Below are 25,155 nucleotides of genomic sequence, written 5' to 3'. Positions count from 1 at the left end.
GAACTTCTCTTTTTAATGTCGTGGAGTCCCCATACTATTTTCCATAATGGCCGTGCCAATTTACATTCCCAACAGTGTATAAGGGTACATGAGAACTTGTTTTTAAAGAAATCCAATGATGAATTTTCTTTTAAAGTAAGCATCTCTATAGTCAGTCAGATCAGATGATGCAGTGGATCAGAATTCTTCCAAATTCTATAGTCAGTCAGATCAGATGATGAAGTGGATCAGAATTCTTCCAAATTCCTGTCTAATAACTAGCAAATAGTAATCAGTGCCAGAAGAGGTAAAACCTACATGAAGGTGCCAGACCTTCATGCCATGGCATCTTTAACCTTCTTTTCTTCTCTTCCTGTTGCGATACTTCCCTTCTTTTCGGCACAGCCTAGCTCAGTCACACCACCACCTGGTTATGTGGCCTAGAGCAGATGGGCCCTCCATTTCTCCTGCCTTTTTGTCTGCTCTCCATTTGGATGACCAATTGCATGTGTTTGGGGTTAAGTAGACATGAGTCAATTTGCAGACCCACATGCTGCATGAACAGGTGCGGTTGGGATCTGTGTAACAGGGCGGATTGCCATGAAGGGTGAAATTCCACTGCAGAATTACAGAGGTCTTGTATGCAGCTCACAATGGAGGACTTTGCTTAAAGAGCAATGAAAGAAGCTAACAAGCCATTGACTGCTATTCTCTAGCTTATTCCGGGAATCGCACCACAATGAAGGCACTGAATGTTCTATCCACTTTTTACCTGGCTTAAAATTAGGAGTGATGTGGCTCTTTCTGATTCAGAAAGAGGAACCACTCAGAAGGTAGTAGTGAATAGCTTACTGGATATAAGGTTTTTCCAATGTCTTCTGAATTTTCAAAACTTTGATTCATATATAACAGTTTTGCCTGAATTCTGTAACAACGTATATTAAGCAGGGGCTCATAAACAATATGAACTTAATATTTTACAGTTCTAGAGAGTGGAAGTCCAAAATTTGACTTAGTAGGTCAAAAGCGAAGGTGTTGACAAGGCTTCATTCCTTCTGGACATCTTAGGAGTATTTATTTCCTTGTCTTTTCTCTATTCCAGAGTTTCTGCTCTGTGTCTTTTCTCCATATTCAAAGTCAACAATATAGCATCTTTTAATCTTTTACCTTATTTTGATTTTCCATACTTGTCTTCTAGCCAATGTTCTTATTAACCCTTCCCTTTTATTTCGTATTTTCTTTATGATGATATGTATTTAAATTACTTAGATCAAATTTCTATTATTCTTTCTGCTAATATATTAATGCATAGTTAACCATGTTGTTTTTACTATTTCTTTCTTACTTTGTCCTCTTTCCTTTTTATAATGAAAACAGACCTGTACTAACACTCTTTGTAATAGATTCATGAGGAAATTAAGGTGTTGTTTTTTAGTTTTCAGTTTGGAATTACCCTTATGACTTCTTAACCTGATGTTTTGGAAAGATCTTTGTTTCCGTCTTTCCCCATAGGGAGGAATTTAGTGTTTTAATATCAAGGCTAATTGTAAAAAGATTCGTGCCTCACACTTGCCTATTGTTTTGACGCCTGTGTGTGCCAACATCATATTTTATAAGGCAAAATTTCAAGTAAAGGTTAACAAATGCTTTACTATTATAGTTTCATTTCCTGTCACTTTAATTTTGAGGAAAATTCACATATTCATTCACACCATTATTATTGTTTTTTTTAAATAGGAAAAAAAATGTGTTTAGAATTTATAATTACTTTGACTACAATGGAAAATATATACTTTCTGGGGGGAAACAGTTATATAGTTAAATGAAAATAAACAAAAATTGTGTGAAATATACTACCCAGGAAAAAAAAGCTCATCAGATTTTAAAATATGCATATACTTACATATTTTTAAAGTATTGTAGCTATTCTGATTTTATGATTTTCTGATCTAATCTTTCAAGTTAAAATGTTATAAACATTTTCTGTTATTTGAGAACATCTTTATTGACTGCATACTATTTTATCATATGGCTACATTTGATTTATTTTTAAAACACTCTAGCAGACATTCTTGAAGCTATTTCCTTAGAATAATTCCCAGGAACAGAAATTTGTGAGAGCAACAGACATTTTTAAGACTCTTCACAGATAGGAGACCCAGGCAGTCATAATCCAGAAAGCAATTTCACAAAACAGAGTTACTGCACTTCTTTTCCTTCCTGAGTAAACATCACATTGATATAATTATTGTGGTTTTTTTGTTTGTTTGTTTTTAAATTTTAGGTTACCTTGCACCTAGGAACCTTCCTAGTACCGGCTTCTTCCCATTCCTGCAAACCCTACTTTGTGATACAGACTCTAAATGCAAAGACACACCCTACGGGCCTCAAGATCTGCTTCGCAGGAAAGGGATTGATGATTCACTATTTAAAGACAGGTAGGGGCACTTCCCAAGTGGGTTCAGTTGTTTTGAGAGATCAGATCTTGTTTCCTAATGAGATATGCAGGAAGCCATTCCTAGGTTAAATATACAACTTAATTTTATATATCTACTTGGGTGATGATCTAAATATGAATGAACAAGGTGAATGCAAACTAGAATTATCAAATTTTTATGGAAATAAGTATAATCCCCTTTGGGTAAATTATCCAAATTTTTCTTTCTCAGTTGAGTGGTCAAAGAAGCCCTCCTTTCTTTTCCTCAAGATTATCCCAACTCAAATTATCAGTGACACATTGCCCAAAGACTCAATCACAGCCACAAGATATAGGGCATTGTCAGGGGTATTATCGACTTCAAGAATGTCATGTTTATATTTTGCTATGCAGGACTTCCAGAAACAACAGATACCAGGAAATGCCAATAAGGAAATTAAGGGCCTAGAAATCAAAGTAATTAAGTCAAAAGTATACTTAACTGAACAACAACCTTTAAATGAGGTTAATGTGTGTCCTATTTTGTGGTAAGAGAAGCAGCTAAAGAATAAAGATAGGGAATCCAGACCATTTACAACCTAACCATTAACAAGCTCCATTTTCATCCTGCGATTTTAAAACTAAAGCAGCCCACTTGTCTGTAGAACTGAAACAACATGATAATCTGAATCAACCATATTTTTCTATAATTAGATATATTTGGTTCCAAAATATTAATTTAAATCTCTTGGCATGTATCACCATTTCTCCTTTAATATCATCAATATGGTTTTGGCTAAAAATAATATGTGTGAGACTTTAAGAGAGAACAGCTTCAAGTTCTTTAATATAAAATATAAAATGTCAAGAATTATCACAGGAAATGATGCAGGTCATACATATCATTGGGTTGCTAATTCACATTGATTTTGTTGTTTTAATAAGTTACTTAGATTTAATGACTAAAACATTCTGATATGCATTCATTTAATTGTTAATTTATTCAAGAAATAATGACTCAGAAATTTCCACGTGCCAGGCACCATTCTAGGCACTGTGATTCAGAGCTGAAACAGACAAAATCTGTACTTTTCTGTTACTTACGTTATAGTGGAAGAGTAAACAAAAAATGAGAAAACAAACAAGTAAATAACATAATGAATAATATCATAAGTGTTCTAGCAAGAAAAATCAGCAAAAAGTAGAAGTTGAGAAGTTGAAATTTATAGGGTAGGGAGAGAAGACCTCTACTAGTAGAAGGTGACATTTAGGTAGAACCAAGGACAGGGAGAAACTAGTGCCAGTATATGAATATCTGGAAGAGAATGCTCTAGGCAGGGAAATAGCTGGTGATTCTGAGATGGGGACAAACCTGACCATTAGAGGAACAGTCAACTAATGTGGCTAAAATATATGAGCAATGATGAAAGTGGAAGTGGATATATCAAAGAGGAACACAGGAGAGAGCACATGAAGTTGACCGTGTAGAGAAAGGAAATGGATTTGTATTTTTAGTATAATGAGTTTTATATTTAGTATAATGAGAAGCCACTGGAAAGTTTTAGGCAGGGAAAGAGCATGACATACTGTCTATGAGACTAATTTGTTCAGGCACATACAAGCATTACCCCAGTTAGCACTAGTTGTATTTCTCAAAGGAGACTCAAAGCTTACTAAAGCCTATTCCCTTTTGTGTAGTCAGTGTAGAGGTGAGGTGGAGGCCTGGCATTCTTGAACATTCAGACTGTTCCCAGGTGGTCTGTGTGTCCCTATGTGATTGATGAATGAGGCGTGATCTATGCCTTTGTTCTAGCAGGTAGGGGAAAATATTAAATCAATAATGATGAGAGGGGACAGTACAATGAAGCAAGTCAGCCTCTATATTTATTTTATTTTATATATTTTTTTACATAATTTTTCATTTTTTGCACAATGTATGTGTTTTTGTCATGGTTATAGTCCCCATACAATTCCCACCCCTTGTTTTCATCATACTCCCTCCTCCCCACTCTTCCCCCGTATTGTGTCTCTGAAAAATACCAGATGGTCTCACTCATGGCAGGAATTTAGAAAACCTAAGTAAGGGACCAGGAAAAAGACTAATTATAATAAAGTAAAAATCAAAATCAACAAGCAACTGTAAACCAGCCTCTATTATTTAAAGTAGAAAGAGAGCTTTCAACTGAAGTAACTAGGTAAGTCTTCAAGAATAGTTTATATTTGAGATAGTTATTTCATGAACTATGAGAAGAATTAATAGTCATTATTTACACATTGGATTACAGCTCTGCCTGTGCCTAATTATACTTTTTTTTTCATGAAGAACTACAAACTGAGATGGTTAGCAACATCTAAGAAGTACATAAATAGACTTCCACCCAAAGGAATATTTTTCTACGTAATACAGTAAAGAATCAAACTCATGAAGTTGCCTGGGATAAGTCATTAAGTTAGTTTTGTTTATTTTATTCTCTGTTGCTTTTTCTCTAGACAGATGATCATGTCTGCTTTTCTTCAGTTTATTCTAACCTCTAGGTCATTTGTGTAGTTCAAGCTGTATGTTGCTGTATATGCAGTGTTTTCTCTAAACTACCAAGTAATTGGAGCTTAATTTAAAAAATTATATACAATAATAAAATTGCATTAATGATATTTCCTGCCATGCTATTAACTTTAATGCCTTATATAGCTGTGTGATGAAACCTGGGCATGGTTACTGGATAGTCCATCTCACTGAATTGCTTCCTTTTGGTGAAGATTCACAACATGGCCTCATCAAGAAACAGACTTGTTTTTTTTGTTTTGTTAGTAAGGAGGGGGGGAAATGCCAACTTTGATCTCATGGAAAGAAGTCCACCATGTTTATTTTAATAGAATGTTCTTCTGAAAATCATGATCACTCTGCAATCACTATTTGCTAGCTGGTCGTCATGTGTTGTGATGTGTCCTTGCATTGCCACCAGCTTTCCGTTATTAAATTCATACTTCTCTGGGCATTAACTTTAGGATGAGATGCTGGAAAAAATCAACTCTATCTGTCTAAAAAATAATCAATTACATTTATGTTTTTTTTGCTCATTTGCACAATGGATGATCCAGCATCACAGGGCTTAAGCCTTGTAATCCTCCCTCCCTGTACTGCCTCTGAGAATACATCAGAACAGTGGGAGCTCCTGGCTCTGCCATTGCTCACACAGCTGGTGAATGGTGAAGATCAGCTTCCAGTGCTCACAAGGTCATTATGTGAAGAAGTGATTCTACATTCCTGCAGATCCTGTGGGGGAATTGCCTCTGTGGATTTGCTCCCACTCTCTGTAATGCCAATACACTCATCCATGACCCCTGGTTTCCAATCCATACATCTGCTTCTATTGAGTGGTTTCTACAGAACTTGAAACATAGCTAATCAAATTTTATTCAGGGATAATTTTAAAGTGTCAAGGCTTTTGTTACCATTGAAAAATAAGGGTGAGTTAAAAACTGACCTAAAGATTTCACTGGGAATAGAAGCTGAGTAGAAGTCAAGCAAGTATGTGTCCTTATTTGACTATATAAATGAATTACATTGTATAGGCATCAAACTGTATTAATTTGAGAGGAGTTTATAATCATTTAATAACCATTTTAGTCAATGTTCATATAGAAAGGTTAAATTTCATCTGTCAAAAACAAAATAGAGGGCTATCTTAACTTTTTGCTATACCAGCAAAACTATTAATTCAGTGGGTAAGAATATATTGAATGTGTACCACATGCCAGAAACTTTGCAAGTCACCATAAATATAGACATAAGTAAGGTACATCCCTAGCTAGATACAAACTTAAAGTCTAGTGGGAGAGACAAGTAAACAGGTGAATTACTACATAAGCCAGTAAATGTGATGGCTATTTTAGGTCTCACGGTGCCCAGAACCTTAGGTAAACACATGGTGAATGGTTAGTTTTACGGGCACCATAAGACACTGTTTTTGCCTGAAGACTATGAATCTCACTGTTGGATCTATTATTGGTATGGAGAGCAATGTTTGGATGGGAAGATGTCAGAAAAGTTCTTCCAGATGCCTTTAGAAGGAGATCATAAAGGACAGATACAGTGGCGGTTACCAAAGTAGAGGAAGCTATATTTACGATAGGCCAAAGAGTAAGAATCTCAAAACTTAACAACAGAGAGATATAGATGGGGAACCTTGTACAGTTAGTTTGAGATATAGGCAGTTTTGCTATTGACTGATGGGATAATTACAAATTCCCTGATAATGTGCAATTGAGCTTCCTATTTCAGGGCCAGGTAGATCATTACCAGTACAGTGTCATATTTTGCATATTTCTAATACATATTAATCCACTAAGACATTTCTTCATCTGCCCATCATAATGACTTTAAAAACTTTTATAAATTTGTTGGTTTCTCTCTCTGTATATATATAAAATCAAAGTCCCTTCTAAGTATATAAAATGACCCTATGACAGAGCAACTTAATCAGGCACTTTTAAATCTCTTAACTGATACAGAGTCTTGATTAGTAAGCAGGCCACCTAGAAGAGAGATATATTTTAATATGGCAAGTAGGGATTATATAAGAAGCATGGATAACCCCAAAGGAATGAGGGTCAGAATGAAGCACAAGAAATTATGAAAAAATTAAAGTTTTCCTATGAATGACTTTTTCTGGCAGGTAGCCAGGATGGATGGCTATAGCAAATCACCAAAGGACCTTAATACCATCACAGCATCCTTTTTGTAACTAAAAGTCAATAATGAATATTATCTGGAGCTGGGATCAGAATTGGGTCTAAAGCACACCTCACGTCTTCTTCCTAGGTATAGCTACAAACCCTTATAACTCCAAAGAAAAGTGGAAGAAATAGAAAAAGTTTAACTCTTATAGATTAAAAAAAAGAAGAAAGAAGGTCAGAATTTTCTTTCCAGGATTTGCCATATGTGTCTTGCCTGGTAGGGATGCCTTTTATAGACAGAATGTACCATGGCACACATGAATACCACCTACACAACTAGTCTTTCTCACTCACAGGAAACACAAAGACAGCCAGTGTAAATGTATAAATTCTACATTACGATGATATCTATGTATGTGACATTTCCCAAATGTAACTGCTGGTAGACATGTCTGAGAAGTAAAATAATTTCTCTCCCAGTATCTTAAATTGAACACTTTAAATTGATGATGTTTCCCTTATTGAATTTCATTCCAAAATAGAGCTCTATAAATGCTACAGAGGCTGAATCCACTTTTCCATCTTAGCGGAGAGGCCCTAGGCTATCTCCATGGAAGAAGTGGTGGGTCCCTTAAATGATAGTTAAATGCTGCCTTGAGGCCACATAGAGGTTTGAGTCAGGCTTTCTTGTCTCCCCCAGAGGGTTGAATTTTCTGGACTAAGTTGAACCCTCTCTCTGGATTTAGGAGGCATCTAGGTTTTGCATAACACTTTAATATACCTCCCAGAGATATCCACTATAAGCTAGATTTCTCTGAGACTCCCTTAGAGCTATTCAGAGTTCCTGGAGGGATTTTTAAGTCTCTGAGTTGGTCTTAAAGAGTAGAAATGGAGATGAGTCATTATGGAATAAGTCCACTTATCTATTACAGCCTTATTCAGGCTTTCTCTGCCTCAGCATTATTCCTTGGGGCCCAATTATTCTTTGCTACACTGTGTGTTGAAGGATTTTTAACAGCACCCCTGGTCTCTACTCATTTGATACTATTAGCATCACCCCCCTCCAGTTATCATAACCAAATATGTCTCCTGACATTGGAAAATGTCCTCTGGGAGGATGGGGGCGGAAATTATTCACAGTTGAGAAACACCGTTTCAGTGAAAGGGTGAAGGAGAAAGCTTAAGGTAGCAAGAGACATGAATTAAGGTTGTGATTCTAGAATCTTACTCCTTAAGAAACAAAGAAATTTGATTTCTCAGGCCCATCAAGTGTTTCCATTATCTCCTGGACTTGTCCTTTCTTAGCTATTCCCATTTTCTTCCCATTACATTACCTATAGCAGGAACTTAATCAATGTCAGTGAGTTAATGTATGAATAGAGTAGGTACAGTGTAAGGCTATGCACCTGAATCTTGGGTGGCATCCTGGGTATTACCTTTTCCATGAACCTTTGCAGAACCAGGTATATAAAAAGGAGGGCAGCTCAGATTATTTTATTAAAAAGATGCTTTCTTAGTTATCAGTTCTTCCAAGTGATAGTCTTTATTACCTAGTGTTCATGCTTGCCACACATCCTATCATCTGCCAGTACAGTGCTCTGTAGATTTCTCAAGAATTTTATGGTCCAGGAAGGTGAAATTGATCATTAGTACAAATGGAATTATCCTCTTATAAGTAAATTGATAAATAAATTGAATAATAAAATGAAGAGATTACCTGGCCCACCTCATTGAGCCAACACTTGCAGTTTCCAGATCTGTGACTTACCTCCACTTGTTGTCCAAAGATCTTGAAGCTTTAAATATTCTAGAGGGATTCTATATGGAGTAGAGATGCATAGTTATGGGAGTTCAGCTCCATCCTGACAGTGAAGGCTGTGTCTTTGTATCATCTTCTTTTATGGATACTTTGACAAAGTTAGTATGGCCAATGTCTATGATGACAAGGCCCAGACAGGCACTTGATAATCAAATCTGAAGTACAACAACTTGCAAGGTAGTTGTATTATTTATAATTTGTAAATGAGGAACACAATGACAAAGATCTTTCAGAAAGAGGCGAAGTTGGGATTCCAAACCTATCTTCTAATTTTGAAGCTTTTTTCTGCCATACACCAGAAATACTGTCACTTTTTATTTAATCAACCCCCAGACTATACAGGCCAGGTCTGTGCTAGGTGTTGGGAATAAAAAAGATGAATGAGACATGGTGTTATTTCAAAGATGTCACAGCCTGAGTTATAGAGGTGGTAGGAAAGGGGACACAAGTATAACACTCTTAAATTTGGTACAAACTAAGAATATACAAGGTGCTCACACAATGGAAAAGGTGCCGTTTCTTATCCATCACTAAGAAGCATGCAGTGCTTTGTCTATAAGCATGATCATGCTAATTATAAAGTTCAGAGAGCATTATTACCAAAACTGGCTATGTTCCTGTCCTCCTCTAGCAATTTAATAAGAGAATTTTTGGTAGATTTAATTACCTTTACTTGAGGGGAAATAAGTTATATTTTAATTTATAGCTTAATTAATCTTTTTACCCACCCCAGTGACCTGAAATTTGTGGGTAACCTTGTAATCATGACATTTGTTGGTCAGAGGCCTCTGCAGTTCCTTGTCTGAACTTCACTGTTGAGCAAATTCAGAAATGTTGAGCCCCCAGCTTGCTGGAAAGGGGATGAGCTTGTCTTTGTTTAGTGCATAAAGAAAATTTGAAGGAATAGTTTTAGGACTCTTATCTGAATGTGGGAACATAAGCCAGTTGTCCTCTGCAGAGTGAAGCCAGCTTTGGCTTCTCCAAGCTCACACTTTCTTAGCTTCCCATCTTCTTTTTCTTCCCCTCTCCAATTTATTATTCTTTATTTTTCTTGCTCCCCCTTTGCTCTTTTGACCTTGGTGACACTCCCTTTTGTTTTTGTTGCTGTCCCTATTCATTAAAATTTTTAAGAAAGCAGTTTCTCCCTGTATTTCCAGAATGTGTTAATATTCAGTAGTCTCCCTGATAATATTTCAAGTTGAACAAAAACTCAAGAAAAGAAAAGTGAACCCGACTTTCTCAAACTTTCTAAAACTCCTGTTTGAGAGGAGGGAAAAGGTTCAGGTCAGTTCTTATTTTTATCTGAACAGCTTTCCCATCCAAATTGTCAGCATAAGGAATGTAAAAAGATTTAGGGGAATGCAGTCATGGTCATGAATAATTCAAATATGTATTAAGAATGCAGAACTTTTGGAGCAACCAGTACATTTTATAGAGACTATTGGAAAAACACTAGGGAATGAAAACAAATATCACCTCTCCTTACCACTTTCATTAAAAGGACACACTGAAAAAAGTGCACAGATTTTTGTTTCCAATTATAAATCACAGAGTAACCCCAAAACCATGATTCAGAGCTTCTTTCTAAAAGGAAGGCATGTTGAAACCCAGTAGTAAGCAGAATTTCTTGCTTGCTTTGGCACTATTATCTTTTAATAGTCATCCTTATATACCTTAAGGAATTATTTTTATGAACAACTATACAAAATTCAACAAATTAAGAACTTCGAAAAACATTCACATCCAGGCATTTGGATTGATTTGATTGTTGAAATATATGAACTTACTTTAGGCAGTTGCTTTAGGTATAAAGTTTTTAAGAAAACATGATTATGCTCATTTTCATAATAAACAACTAAACAGGAAGGGTTTTTTTAAAGAATGTTACTAAATTGTAAGAGGTCTTTTTTCTTCCTAAAACCAGGGTGATCAAACTGTACAGGGATGCCTGGCATCACGATGCTCTTATTACCGCATTGATACATTCAGTACAATTAAAAATATCATTATTCTTTTAACACCTGATGTTGCCTGTAGCGACACCACCAGTACCCGGCATGGACTAAATGCTCAATAAATGTGTGTTCTGAATTTTGTTCCTTGAACCTGTCTTGTAAATATTCATCTTTGACAGTATCCAGAGTGTCATCTATAATTTAACATAGAAAAGTCATTTTTCATTCATTGTTATCAAATAAGCAGACCTTTGTTTCAGTCCCCAGATCACTCTTTAAACCCTCATCTATTTGGGATGAATCATCATTTTAAAAGGAAAATAATATCATAATTAAGTTCAATATTTTGCTTTAATGTTGTCTTAGAATAATTTCCTTCCCATAAGAATAAAACCAAAATAGCTGTTTCAAAGCCCATCTAAGTCATTTTCTCTAAATAAAAATTTACCTTGTAAGAGACCTTCCCTATTCATTGGTGTATGGCCAAGTGAGTTCTTCCATTAAAATCCTGGAAATTAAATCAGAAATTAGAAAGTCCTCAGAGTCCTGGAATCTGCCATGTAATACTTTGCTGTAACTAACTGAAATTAATGTGGGTGAAGTTATAGAGTTCTTGCTTCTTCTCTAGTAAAATTCTAAGGAAGTCATCCAAGCTGAAGAAGAACAGCAATTTACCACTCCAGAGCACTGAAGTTCCAGAAAGAAGGCATGCATCACTGGGTAAGCTATTCTCTTCTGTCGAGTTTAGAACAGTCTTCTCAGAACAGCTGGTGAAGGTCTAATCTTTAAAAGAGTTATACTTTTAACTTCTCAAACAAAGATGGAATGCTTAGAATATCCCTAAGAGAGCTAAATGTTCCTTATGGTTGCCTGAGTGTGGCAGTGCAATTATGCAAAGTTCTCAACAATAATTGGAAATTAAGTTCTTACCTAGTAATACTGTCTAGGAGCAAAAGTCTAGAAGGTATTCATGTGATGTTGAAAATTGCATACCCTCCCAGAATTGACTAGAGACTCTTTCATTGCCTGCAATTAAATGATGTTGGGATAGTTAGAAAGCCCACTAATAAAAATTATTGGACAGAATCTGAGAGATTTGTCCAAGTTTTCCATTTACCAATGAGAAATATGAGGTTCTACACCTTCCAGAGGCAGACCTGGTACTAGAACATCTGCCGGACTGAGCTCTTCCAGTCACACTCTTCTACCCACTCAGTGCTCTGTATTACAGTTGTTCGGGGTGATTGTGCCCCTCCTTTATTTGCAGCTATGTCAGTGGCCCTTGAACTTTAATGTGCAGAAAATCTTCAGGCTGTGCTTCCTGAGCTTTAAGCCCAAGTGATTCTGATGCACATGGTCTTGAGAAACACTCATGAGATATCACAAGTTGAGCATAAACTTTCAAAACAGCAGAACTGTTTAAAAATCAATCAAGAAGATGTGGTACATATACACCATGGACTATTACTCAGCATTCAAAAAAATAAACACATGCAATTTGCAGCAACATGGATGGAGCTGGAAGGGATCATGCTCTGCGAAATAAGCCAGAAAAAGAAAAATACTGGATGGTCTCACTCATAGCAGGAATCTAGAAAACTTAAATAAGAGACCAGGAAAAAGAATAACTATAAGAAAGTAAAAATCAAAATCAACAAACAACTATGAACCAGAGACACTGTATGGGGGGTGGGGGCGGGGAAAGGAGGGATTGGGGTCAAAATAAGGGGGTTGCAATTGTATGGGGAATATAAAAATAAAATTAAAATAAAAAAATTATAAGCTTCAAAAAAAATCCTTCAACAATTATTTATCAGATGCCTGTTAGCACATAGGTACCATTCTAGTTACAGGGGCTATGTTAGTGAACAAAACAAAGGTTGCTGTGTGTTGGAATATGACTGATACTTTTGAAAATAAGGAGTTCCTTGAAAAATGTCATCAAATATATAAGATGCTATGATTCCAATACAATTTGATGGGCCAAATGAGAAAGTCCTGGGTTAATGTACTGGGAATGTGGTAGTGAGTGATTTTGAGGAGTTAATGTTTGGTTGTGAATGATCTGAGGGTGTTTGGCTGAGCAGGTGAAAGCAGAATAGAAATACTATCACAATGATGTGGTCCAGTAAGCTTTGCTCTGCTCAGTAGTCACAGATTATGTTTCTCACTCTAGCCAGACATCTCACAAATGTATTGCCTTGGCCTTGAGAAATCAGTTGGTGAATTCTTCTGTAATAAACCTAGACCCTACTCATGATATTCATTGTATCTCTGGATGTTAAGATACCTTTCCGTGAGGATAATAAAGTGCTTTCCTCCAAAATTTATAAAAGCAAATTTAATGACTTAATGAACATTCATGCTATAGATATGAATGTACTTTTCCAGCTAATGTTTCTCCCATTTCTCTCTCTGCCACATTATAAATAGTACTAGATGAGACACTTTGGGAATTACTTAATTAGAGTATACTGTAGTCCAGACTAATTGCTGCAACCCATTTATTTGATCTGAAATATCATTCAGAAACTACTTTGGGGAGGAGAGAATTTATGATCCTAAGCAGATTTCAGCCTCCCAATCGAATAATTAAAAAGAAAACCATTATCACCAGATGTGCATTGGCAGATCCTTTGAACAGATGTTGGATATGATGGATCTGTGGCGCTAATGGAGGCACCTCAAATTCTCTAGGCCTGCACAGAAATGATTCCATTTATTAGGCAATAATATTGGTGATGAAGTTTAATGACATAAACTGGAAGAAAAGCAAATGTCATCTAAAATGACTGGAAAAAACCCAAGAGCAAACCAAAACCATCTCAGTTTTATGTGAAAAGTAAAACTGATAGAATTTGCCACTTTGCCAGCATGAAACTTTCATGAAAGATATGTATTTGAGCTCATTCTTACTGTGGGGTATTTGAGGGAACAAGTAATATTTATGGATTCTTAGGTGAACCTGCCCATTCATGTGCACATTCAGAAAGCTAATCTGTCCTTTCTTCTATGACAGCCACAGCATTCCCTAGTCCAAGTTCTCATTTGGAAAGTGCTGGAACAGATGCTTTCAATGGTAGTCAAGTGCTTGCCCAGATCCTTGGTTTGGAAAAGGTAACTTCACTTGGTTTTTTACTGAACTGATGAAGAGCAATTTTTTAAAAATGCATGTTAGATTCATAGAGGAATCTCCCAAACAGGAAGAGGGTTGAGATACTGTTCCCATTTGAAGTAATAAGTCAGGAAATTCTTGTCTTAGGAGCTCTTTGATAGAAAGCTTAACTCTGACACATTCTGAATTCCTTTATGTCTTAAATATTTATTTACTTCCCTGTTAAGTCCCTTTATGAAACTTAAGATTTTCCTTTGGCAGGAGGTAGGATGACATTATATGCGGTCTTTTACTTTGCTGAGGCAGGGAAGAAGAAAAGCTACATGAAAGCAAATGAAGTTGTAATGCCCATCAAACTTGCTGTCTCATCCATCCTGAGGACCTTTGGAAGAATTAGAACTACAGAAAATATCTCCCCTAAGTAATAAAATCCTTTTCCTTAGCATATCTTTTAAAGCTTACCCTGTGGATTTCTCTCTCTTTACTAGTGATCCACTTTAAGATTTCCTAGTTTGAAAAATAATAAATATCTCTATCAGATGCAAACTGACAGCCCATGAACTAAATATGTGTGTATATTTATGTGCGTGCACACACACATGTACAGGGATTTTAACAAATAAAATGTGATGTCTAGGCAGAACAGGTACTTTTCCGTTAACCACAATTCCCACTCTTCCTTATTGTCTTTCATGCAAACAAATGAAGTTGTAATGCTCATCAAACTTGCTGCCTCATTCTTTGCGATGACCTTTGGAAAAAAGGTCAACTTAAGTTATTTCACTGGACCTCCCCGGTGGTGCAGCGGTTGAGCGCTGGGTTGCAAAGCTGCCTGCAACCTCTGTAGCATCGGTTCGATCCCTGGCTGCTCCCCTGCCACCGGAGGAGGGTCCCACATGGCGCGCAGACCTCTCCTGCCGCCCGCTGCTCCCCTCAGCAGTGTACTTTGGTCCTTCTGCCTGCTCTGCTCCCCGCTCTGGCTCTGGTGAATCCTCTCACCCTCCCGTGCTTCTGACTGTACCAGTGCTTATATAAATAAATAAATAAATCTTTAAAAAAAAAAGTTATTTCACTTGTCTCTATAAACATTTAAGTCCTACTTTATACGTGTTTTTCAAGAATTAAGAAATTTGTGAACATTTTGCCAAAAAGAGATTTTTCCCTCTCCCCCTCAAACATTTTAAATAATTTATCCATGTCTTATGTCTTATATAGTTCTATCTGAATCGTGAGGACATATCTCTGACCCCTTTTTCATATTCCAGTGACCATAGACATTATTGGTTAATTTACCTGTGTTAGAAAAAAAGTCTCTGCTAGTAACCCTTGATGTATATTCTGTATAACTGAGGAATATCAATAAATCGATTTATGTAAATAAGCTGAAGAACAACACAAGAATGTATGCCGGTAAAATGCACCATACTTATTGAGGAATTTCTGCCAGTGCTGACTGAAATATAAGACTTTCCTATTTAGTCCACCCTAGATCTTGAAAGTTTAGTTTATGTAATATTTGAAGTACCTAAAGTTCCTTATCTGATTTAGGAACCTCGCCTCCCCATATACCCAGTTGATTCCAGCCTAGAGCCTTTCCAAATAAGACCAATGTATGAGCTAGAGAAAGTTATTCTGTTTCATTCTACTTCTTCCATATTGGTTCCAAGAAGCAAACTGTCTCGCATTGTACCTCTTAAATTCTTTAATATTTAGAATAACAATGCTATTCTAAAATATACTACTTTATTATACTGAAACTCCCATTCTCTTTCTCACATGGAATGAAATGTCAGAATTATGTGAGGCAGCACAGAGTCATATATCCAGTGTATATAAGTTTAAAAAAAATGGATTTTCTATGTATAGATACATATTTTTAGAGTGTTTGGAACAGGAAAGGGATGTAAAAATTAGGATGACATACTGATGCCCTGTGTCAGCAATCTCTCTGATTCCTCTTACTTTCTCTTTACTGCTTTCCACAACTCTTGCAAGAATGAGTAGAGAAAACATTTTGGGGTTAGTTTATGTGTGATGTTAGGAAAGAGATATGGTTGAATAACTGGAAGATCTCATACTTTTAGTATTTCCTAAAATGAGGCAAATCATGTCTTGTTCCATTACATTTAGAAGGTGAGTTACTGGAAGGCAGAGTATAGATTTTGTGATGTAAACTTAAGGGGAGGATGAAGTCAGTTGGTCCTCCCCTCACATTTACAAGAATTGTTAGGAAGGATCTGTTAAATATTGCGATTAAACATTACTGACTTTGTAAGTGTCCAAACAACTTAATAATGATAAATGTGATCAACAGTATAGCTAAAGATAGTGCTGAATCTATGACTGGTCTGTACTGTGAAAGTATGCAAACAACTTTTCAATTACTGCTGTTGGTAATTATATATTTCTATGTCTTTTCAGATGTGTTTTCCTTTTTAAATGAAAGAATAGCTTTGCAAGTGAACCATAATTCACCTTTGACCTCTTCTTTCCATACATTCTTTTTTTTTTTTTTTGGTCTTGAGAATAGACTCCGAATTTCCTCATCTTTGGACTTCTTCCAAAGATCACAGCCAGCTTTCCATGAATTGTTATAAAGAATTAGGACACCTTAGTCTAGGCTGCTAAATGCCTGGGAAAAATTAAGTTTTAAGTCATTAGACTTTTGGTAGAAAAGATGTGGTACATTTAGGTTCTCAGGTCAGAGGTAGGAAATGAGTTCATTTAAGCAAATCACATAACTCACATGCATGTAAATCATTTAACTTATAACAGTGATGAGAAAGGGAACCCAAATGCCCAAAAATAGGTGACTGGATCAAGAAGATGTGGTATATATACACAATGGAATATTATTCAGCAGTCAAAAAAGATAAACTCATGCCATTTGCAGCAACATGGATGGAGCTAGAAGGAATTTGCTCAGTGAAATAAGTCAGAAGGAAAAAGAAAAAATATCAAAAAATTAACCAATAATGTCTATGGTTTCATTTATAGCAGGAATATAGGTGAACAAAATAAGACATCAGTGTAAAAAGTAATAACAATACAAAACACGACAAAACAAAAACAGACAATTATAAATCAGAGACATACTGCAGGGGAGTAGGAGGGAGAGGGATCAGAAGGAGGGAGGGTGGTGATGGTGCACGGGTGCATTGGTGAAGGAAATTCTATGGGGACTACACCTGAGGAGGTGGGGAAGAAACAAATATTGTTTAAAAATGAACAATGATGTAAAAAATAAAAAATTTAAAAATAACAGTGATGAGAAATGGCCCATGTACATAGTCTTTCTAGGCAGCTCCTTATTGGTCAACCTATAAATTTCAGTATTCTTTTAATAGTTGCTACAATGGCACCTTAAACTCACTATCGTGAAGACAGGTCAGTTTCCTTGAAGACTAGAATAGTTGAGTATCTCTATTTACTAACATTATTATCCCACTCTTCTCACACACATTTTTAGCTGTTAAAGCAAAATTCAACTTCAGAAGATATGCGAAGAAAACTATGTGAAACCTATCCAGGATATATTGCTGATTACACCTTCACTTGGAGCACTGCAGGGAAAAATGTTTTTAACAAATTTTGTCTGTCCAATATGACCCTTTTAGAGTCTTCTCTCCAAGAACTAACAAACCAACTCTCTCAGGTAAGTATAAATATTTTAATGTGATCAAGACCTCATAAACAACCTAAGGAAGTGTATTGTTTCCATTCTTGAGTCCACAAAATGACTCAACATGAGTCAAAGAGCAAGTCCTTTGCACACATGGACTGGGAAATCGGACTGCACTGTTCGCTTGTCTTTGGTGTGAATCCCACCCACAAAGATTTGCATACAATGCCTAATTCTAAGTAATGTCTGCTTTCCATTTAAACGTGCAGGATTGAAATGACTTTAATGTTGAACCCAAATATAGTTAATATAGCCACATCTTAGGAGATGAAATATGGCTTCTCTCTATGATGAATGAAGATTAACTGCTTTCTGAGATTTTTTTCTTTAATTTGATTGACCTTGTTAGTGTTTTGACAGTATAGAATTTACCCCCTCTTTCTCTGAGATTTTTAAGTGCCATTTCTCAGATATAAGTTTAATAATTAAGCTATCAAAGCCCTGTAACTCTCAGAAGTTAGAATAGTGGGTATTCTTATTAATTTTTCTCACTAAATCAAGCTAATTTGAAAAACTGATTTTGATGAAATAGTATATATCCTTCTCAAAATATGCATTAGAACCAAAACATTATATTATATTTAATGACCATTTTTGTATGCTAGTCTTAAACTATTATTCAAAAATAAGACACTGAAAATCAACACTTGATGAAACCCAATACAATAAAAGACCAGAAAAATATTCAGAATTGTTTTGAAATTTTATAAATAGAAATAAAAAAACATGTCCTCTTCTACTGTTTTTCCCCTGGAGTCTCTAAATTTTATTGTAAATAATTTTTATTAAGTACAGATGCCTAAATTACCTCTCAGTAATCTGTTCAGTGAACGAGATCAGAGACCAAATTAGAGACAGTGTTATAATAACGCCACTCAATATAGTGCACTAAAAATCTTAAAAGTCAGCAGTTATGTAGAGTAGAATATATTGTTAAGAATACATTGTTCAAAGAACAGACATACAGACCAATGGAATCGAATAGAAAAATCCAGAAATAAACCCACAGATTTATGGTCAACTAATCTTTGACAAAGGAGCAAAGACTATGCAATGGAGCAAAGAAAGTTTGTTCAATAAATGGTGCTGGGAAAACTGGGTCGCTACATGCAAAAGAATGAAGCTTGACCACTACCTCACACCATACACAAAAATCAACTCCAAATGGATTAAAGAACTAGACATAAGACCTGAAACCATAAAATACATAGAAGGAAATATAGCCGAAACACTACGTGATTTGCATATCAAAGACATCTTTACAGACACATCACCCAAAGCAGTGATAGTGAAGGCAAAGATCAACAGCTCGGACTACATCAAATTAAAGAGCTTCTGCACAGCAAAAGGGACAATAACAAAAACAAAGAGAAACCCCACCAACTGGGAGAACATTTTTGCACCCAACACTAATGATAAAGGACTGATCACAAAAATCTGCAAAGAACTGATGAGACTCAGCAACAACAAAGAAAATAATCCAGTCAAAAAATGGGCAGAAGAGCTAAAAAGAAACTTCTCTGAAGAGGAAATGCAAATGGCCAACAGACATATGAAAAAATGTTCAACATCACTTGTAATCAGGGAAATGCAAATCAAAACTACCATGAGATACCATCTTACACCAGTGAGAATGGCACATATTAAAAAAACTAGCAACAGCAAATGTTGGCGAGGTTGTGGAGAAAAAGGAACTCTTCTACACTGTTGGTGGGAGTGCAAACTGGTCCAACCACTATGGAGAGCTGTGTGGAGATTTCTGGACCTACTAAACATAGAGCTTCCATATGATCCAGCAATTCCACTCCTAGGTATTTACCCAAAGGACACAGAAACATCAATTCCAAAGAACACCTGCACCCCTATGTTTATAGCAGCACTATTCACAATAGCTAAGCTTTGGAAACAGCCCAAATGCCCATTTTAGATGACTGGATCAAGAAGATGTGGTACATATATACCATGGAATATTACTCAGCATTCAAAAAAGATAAACACATGCAATTTGCAGCAACATGGATGGCGCTGGAAGGGATCATGCTCAGCGAAATAAGCCAAAAAGAAAAAGAAAAATACCGGATGGTCTCACTCATAGCAGGAATCTAGAAAACTTAAATAAGGGACCAGGAAAATGAATAACTATAAGAAAGTGAAAATCAAAATCAACAAAAAACTATGAACCAGAGACACTTTTTGGGGGGTGAGGGGTGGAAGGGGAGGGATTGGGGTCAGAATGGGGGGTTTGCAATTGTATGGGGGAATATAAAAATAAAGTTTATTATTTAAAAAAAAAAAGAATACATTGTTCAAAGTTATGTCCTCAGCATGAAAGATTGAATTAAGACAGAACAAATTTTTGACTTTACTAGTGTGATTGAATTTATTAATGAAATTGCTTTAGATGGGAATATAATACAGAAAATACTAGTACTAGCTAGGTTCTCTAATCCAGAGCTAAAGCAAGATTTTGTTTGTTTATAGTGCAAAATATGCTTATTATATGGGTTCAATAACTATAAATAATTTATTATAACTGAAGGTCCTAGTATAGCAACAGAACTTTAGAAATATTTTATTCCATTAGGTATGTATAATTGTGAGAGTAAACATTTTCGTATATATATATATATATATATATATATATCACTTTTAAGGGTTCTCCTCCCAAGTAACATAAGAACTACTAATAGATACAGAGCTTTGTCGGCAGCCCCTAAGCCAAGTCCTTGGAAAACACAAATTTTGTTCTAAAAAATTAATTTTAATTTCCAAAAATACAATGTAAAATATTTGTATAATATATAAGTATAACTTCACTAACCATATTTTAAATATACCAATTTCTTCAGGTACAGGGAAAAAAAATCTAATTATGTTTAAGGAAATTAGAAATGGTTAGAATTTTTCCAAGTAAAAGATGACTGCAAACTGAATGAAAATCTGTAAGAATTGCTTATGTGCAAATCTAGATCTGTTTAATGCTTTTGAAAACAATAAGCCACATGACTACAAATGTTGAAGTCTCATTTTGTGCTCCTTGTGGTTTTGTTTTTTAAGATGTCACGTGATCCCAACAACCAGAAAATAGTATTTCAGGAAATGGTCAAAGTACTGTCTTTCTTCTCACAAATGCAAGAGAAAACAGCTGTGTGGCAATTTCTCTCAAGTTTTCCAAATGTATTCCAGAATGCCACAACACTGAACAATCTATTTGATGTTCTTCGACATGCAAACAGGTAAGAAAATGCCAGAATTCAGTAGAAATTACTATTCCAAAAATAAGTCCTTTTTATTTCTTTAATGTTACCTATGGGGATTATTGGTAGGTAAGTAATTTAAACACAGTGCAAATAATCCCTCAACACCTTATTCCAGATTTTAGCAATGAGTGTACTAGTTAAGCAAAAAAGAAACACTGTGGTGTTCAGGGTTATGGAAGTGTACGTAGGAAGTAAGAAGGAGCACTAATGTTGGTATCCCAGAGCTACTGAGAAAAGTGTATAGCAGGACCAATGGTACATTAGAACGTGGTCAGGCTCATTCAGGAACAAGCAGAGCTCTGTGCAGCTAGCATTTAAACTGCTCAAGCAGAAAATATCTCACTGGTTTTTATGGTGCCATACAATATAAAACAACATCGTTGGTTATAGTCTTGCACTAAACCACCTCAAGGAGGTTGGCTTCCCTCTCACATACATCCAATCTATAAATGATCTTCCTAAGACTGCATTTGGGTTAGCTTTATTTGACATAGAGACACAAGGACTGGAAGACTTTTGCAGGAGAAACCCCTTTAAAGAGATCCAAGCATGCCCAGCACTTAGGGTTTGATGGACTCATATTTAGATTTTGACTGTCCCTTCTAGCTAATTTAGAAATGTGTATTAAAAACAGCACCAGTTACATCAACAATTAACAATTATTGAATGCCTATTATGTACCAGATATTTTGCTGGGCCCTTTTCATACTGCATCTATCACATTGAACCTTACAAAATTTTTATAAATAAGATAACAGGAAGTCATAAAAATCAATTATTTAATGATCATGCAACTAAGAGGGCTTGAACCAGGGTTTTCTAACTCTGGAACCAAAATTTCCTCTCTAATATGTCATTAGTAACATGACATGTTCCATTGCTAATATCAGAAGCAACAGAAGAGATTGTTCTCGTCTCCTTTGGAAAGCTTCCAAGAGTTTCTGTTTGTTCCAAGCCCTTGTGATGGAATATTAATCTCATTTGGTTCTCACAACAGAGGTTTGAGATTGAGAAACCAATATTCCCATTTTATGAAAGATAAACAAAAGCTTATGAAGGTCAAATGACTTTCTCAAGTTTATATGTGGTAAAGCCAGGACATGAACTCAAGGAATCCGAATCCAAGTTCTGAGCTCTTCCCACAAGAACCCACAACAACTCAGTTACAAAAGGAGCAAGAAGTTAGGAAGTTTGATTCTCTATATTGCTCCTCAGCTTAGCTTGTAGGGAAGTTTTCGCTCACCCAAAATTTTGGCAGTTTATCTTCTTCCTTTTATTTACATTCTGTCTTAGGAAGCAAACAGGTAAATTGACTCAAGGAAAAGGAGAGTGGATTATATTGTATGAGGTAGCAATGAGAAGCGTTAAAACAGTATTCAGAACAATAAGATATCAGTACACTCTCACTACAATGGGTAAAATTTTAAAAGATGGACTATCTCTGATTGTGACAAGAATATAGAATAAATGGAATGCTCATACACCATTTATGAATAAGAAACTTGAAACATGAATCATGTAATCTTTTTAAAATTATCTTTACTTACAAATGGCTTGTTTGGAATAATTTCCATTTTTATATGATGAAGAAAAGGAAAAAATCTGTAACATAAAAAGAAGAAAATGAAGAAAATGAAAATATTTTAATCAAAAATGTTTCAAAGGGTTTTAGAGGGGTTAGGGGACAGGTATAGTAATTTTTAAGTTATATTTCACTAGAAGAGGATGAATTCAGTCTACTGGAATTTTATTAATAAAGTCACTAACAATAATGCAGATAATTTCCACTGCAGGAGTAGCTGAAATTAACATCCAAACGAACTGGCACTTTTTCCTGGGAATTGTTACCAGTGAGACAAGCAGGCTACACTAGGGATAGACAATCAGCACATTTGTTTTTAATGAGATTGCCAAGAGAGCAGTGTTACTTTAGTATAACAGCTCAGATGAGTCAGGCAGAAGGTCACGTGAGAGACGAGGGTCAGAAATCTATGACCTGAGACCTTTTAACTGGTCTCTATGGTCATTATGGTTCAGCAGCAACCCAAAGCCTGGCCATTGGGAGATTCTTGAGGTAAATATAAAAATGAATGCCTGAGATATTAAATGTCAGGTATATAGAGCAGAGATTTAAAAAAAAAAAAAAATCCATGCCCTATGGCAACACACACAGCTGAAGTAGCACTTAACAATGCCGGTGGGCTCTGTCAGAAAGCTCTGCCTCCCCCCTCCATCCCCATGTTGAGGCAGGGCTTCTGTGGCAGAAGTAAGGAGAAGAATGGAAAGAATATGAACTTTGCAATTAGGCAGAAGCAGCCCTACTTATTACTAACTGAATAACCTTTTGTAAGTTATTTAACATTTTGAAATGTAACTTTCCCATCTGCAAAACAGAGAAAATAAAATTTGACTTCATGGAATTATTAGAGAATTAAAGAAAATCATTTATGCATTGAAAGTTATATTTAGGGCCTCCCCGGTGGCGCAGCGGTTGAGCGCTGGGTTGCAAAGCTGCCCGCGGCCTCTGCAGCGCCGGTTCGATCCCTGGCTGCTCCCCTGCCACTGGAGGAGGTTCCCACAGGGCGCACAGACCTCTCCTGCCCGCCGCTGCTCCCCTCAGCAGTGTACTTTGGTCCTTCTGCCTGCTCTGCTCCCCGCTCTGGCTCTGGTGAATTCTCTCACCCTCCCGCACTTCTGACTGTACCCAGTGCTTATATAAATAAATAAATAAATCTTAAAGAAAAAAAGAAAGAAAGAAAGAAAAAAAGAAAGTTATATTCACCTATGCACACTTTTACACATACTACTAAAATATTAGAAGCTAACTAGGCGACACTGAAAACTTAGCTCTCCAAATAACTCATTCATATCTAGGGAGCTAAAATGACAATTATCTTAATCTAAACTTTTGAAATTCCAAAAATATTATAGAATACATCAAGCAAGTATAGGCATCTAATTGCTGGAATGAGCCTTTAGCTGACTAGGGAAACTACTAGTAAATTTGTAGTACATTTAAAATCGCAATAGCAAACCATTAACAAAGCCTTTGGGGCCTCCCTGGTGTGCAGAGGGTTAAGACACAACTTATAAAGCAATCAGCATCCACTGCAGCATGAGTTTGATCCCCACCCAGGGAGTTACCCACATGGCACAGCACACTTCTCCTGTCTCGCCCGCTGCTCCCCTCAGCAGTGTATTTCAGTCAATCTGCCTGTTCTGTTCCCCACTCTGCCTCTGGTGAATCCTCTCACCATCCCCCACCCAGGCCTGTACCCCAGTTCTTGTATGCATAAATAAATAAATTTTTTTTTTAAAAAAAAAACTTTTGTTCTAGCTACTATCAAGTAAAGTATCCACTCAACCGTGATCATTGGTATAAATACTATATTTGTGTAAGTCAGACACACAATGCCAACTAGGCACAGAGGAAATTTTCTTCTACCCCTCTGAATTCTCCCTACGCTAATTGAGCAATGAAATGAACAGCAGACTGATTAGTAGGAGGAAAGAACAAATATAATTCCATACTGAGAGAGGAATGAGATAGGGGCCTCGGTTTTCAAGGAGTGAGGATGGTGACTTATATGACAAAAACATCTAAGTTTTTGCTCTGTTAGTAGATGTTCCCACTGTTAGTAGATGTTCGCACTGTTAGTAGATGTTTGCGCTGCCATGTAGAGAGGTTTCTTCAATAGGAAGTATTTTTCTGAAGATAAACGCTAAGTCTGGATGATTTCTCCAATCTTTATTCTTCAGGAAATGGTAAGTTTCTTTTGAAACCAGTATTGCCTCAACTGATCCATTGATCTTCATTCAAAATAACCCACAGGCCAAGGTGACGCAGGGAGACTTGTTCTTGACATCTTGGGGACGCCTATCCTTCAATCGTTACAACAAAAACTTGATAAAAAGGCACTTCTTAAGTAATGGGTAGCTTTGGGAAGGCATGGAATGAGTTCAAGCATAGGGAATTTGTTGGGTGACATCCCCAGTTTACACTACCCCTTTTACTAGCGACATAAAAATCCCTGGGAAACCATGGTCGTTAGTCTAGATACTAATTTTGAGATACCCTTGGAGTAGTGTCTAGTGCCTACTTAGAGGATAAAATGCAGTCTTCAGTTAGGATAAGCACCTATTCTTTCCCCCCAAACATTACCATTTGTTTTGCAAAAGATAAGTATGCATCACTAAATATTTGTGCACCATTCCTGAAACTGATCCTTTATCTGGGTTTTATTTTTAATGC

General features: G+C 36.2%; 1 protein-coding gene across 4 annotated transcripts in view; it reads left to right on the top strand.

Annotated features, from left to right (window-relative positions):
• Positions 1-25,155, top strand: part of ABCA12 (ATP binding cassette subfamily A member 12) — a 286,187-nt gene that overhangs the window by 168,849 nt on the left and 92,183 nt on the right. For all 4 annotated transcript variants that reach the window (XM_054700067.1, XM_054700066.1, XM_054700068.1 and 1 more), the window contains 5 exons: positions 2,264-2,417; positions 11,475-11,566; positions 13,866-13,963; positions 17,431-17,616; positions 20,701-20,879. In XM_054700067.1, coding sequence (XP_054556042.1) covers positions 2,264-2,417; positions 11,475-11,566; positions 13,866-13,963; positions 17,431-17,616; positions 20,701-20,879 — 709 coding nt within the window. The remainder of the gene's footprint in view (positions 1-2,263; positions 2,418-11,474; positions 11,567-13,865; positions 13,964-17,430; positions 17,617-20,700; positions 20,880-25,155) is intronic.

This window comes from Talpa occidentalis, unplaced genomic scaffold, assembly GCF_014898055.3.
Source record: "Talpa occidentalis isolate TD23 unplaced genomic scaffold, MPIMG_talOcc4v2.1 talOcc4.3, whole genome shotgun sequence".
NCBI lineage: Eukaryota > Metazoa > Chordata > Mammalia > Eulipotyphla > Talpidae > Talpa > Talpa occidentalis.
This window is presented reverse-complemented; position numbering and strand designations above follow the sequence as displayed.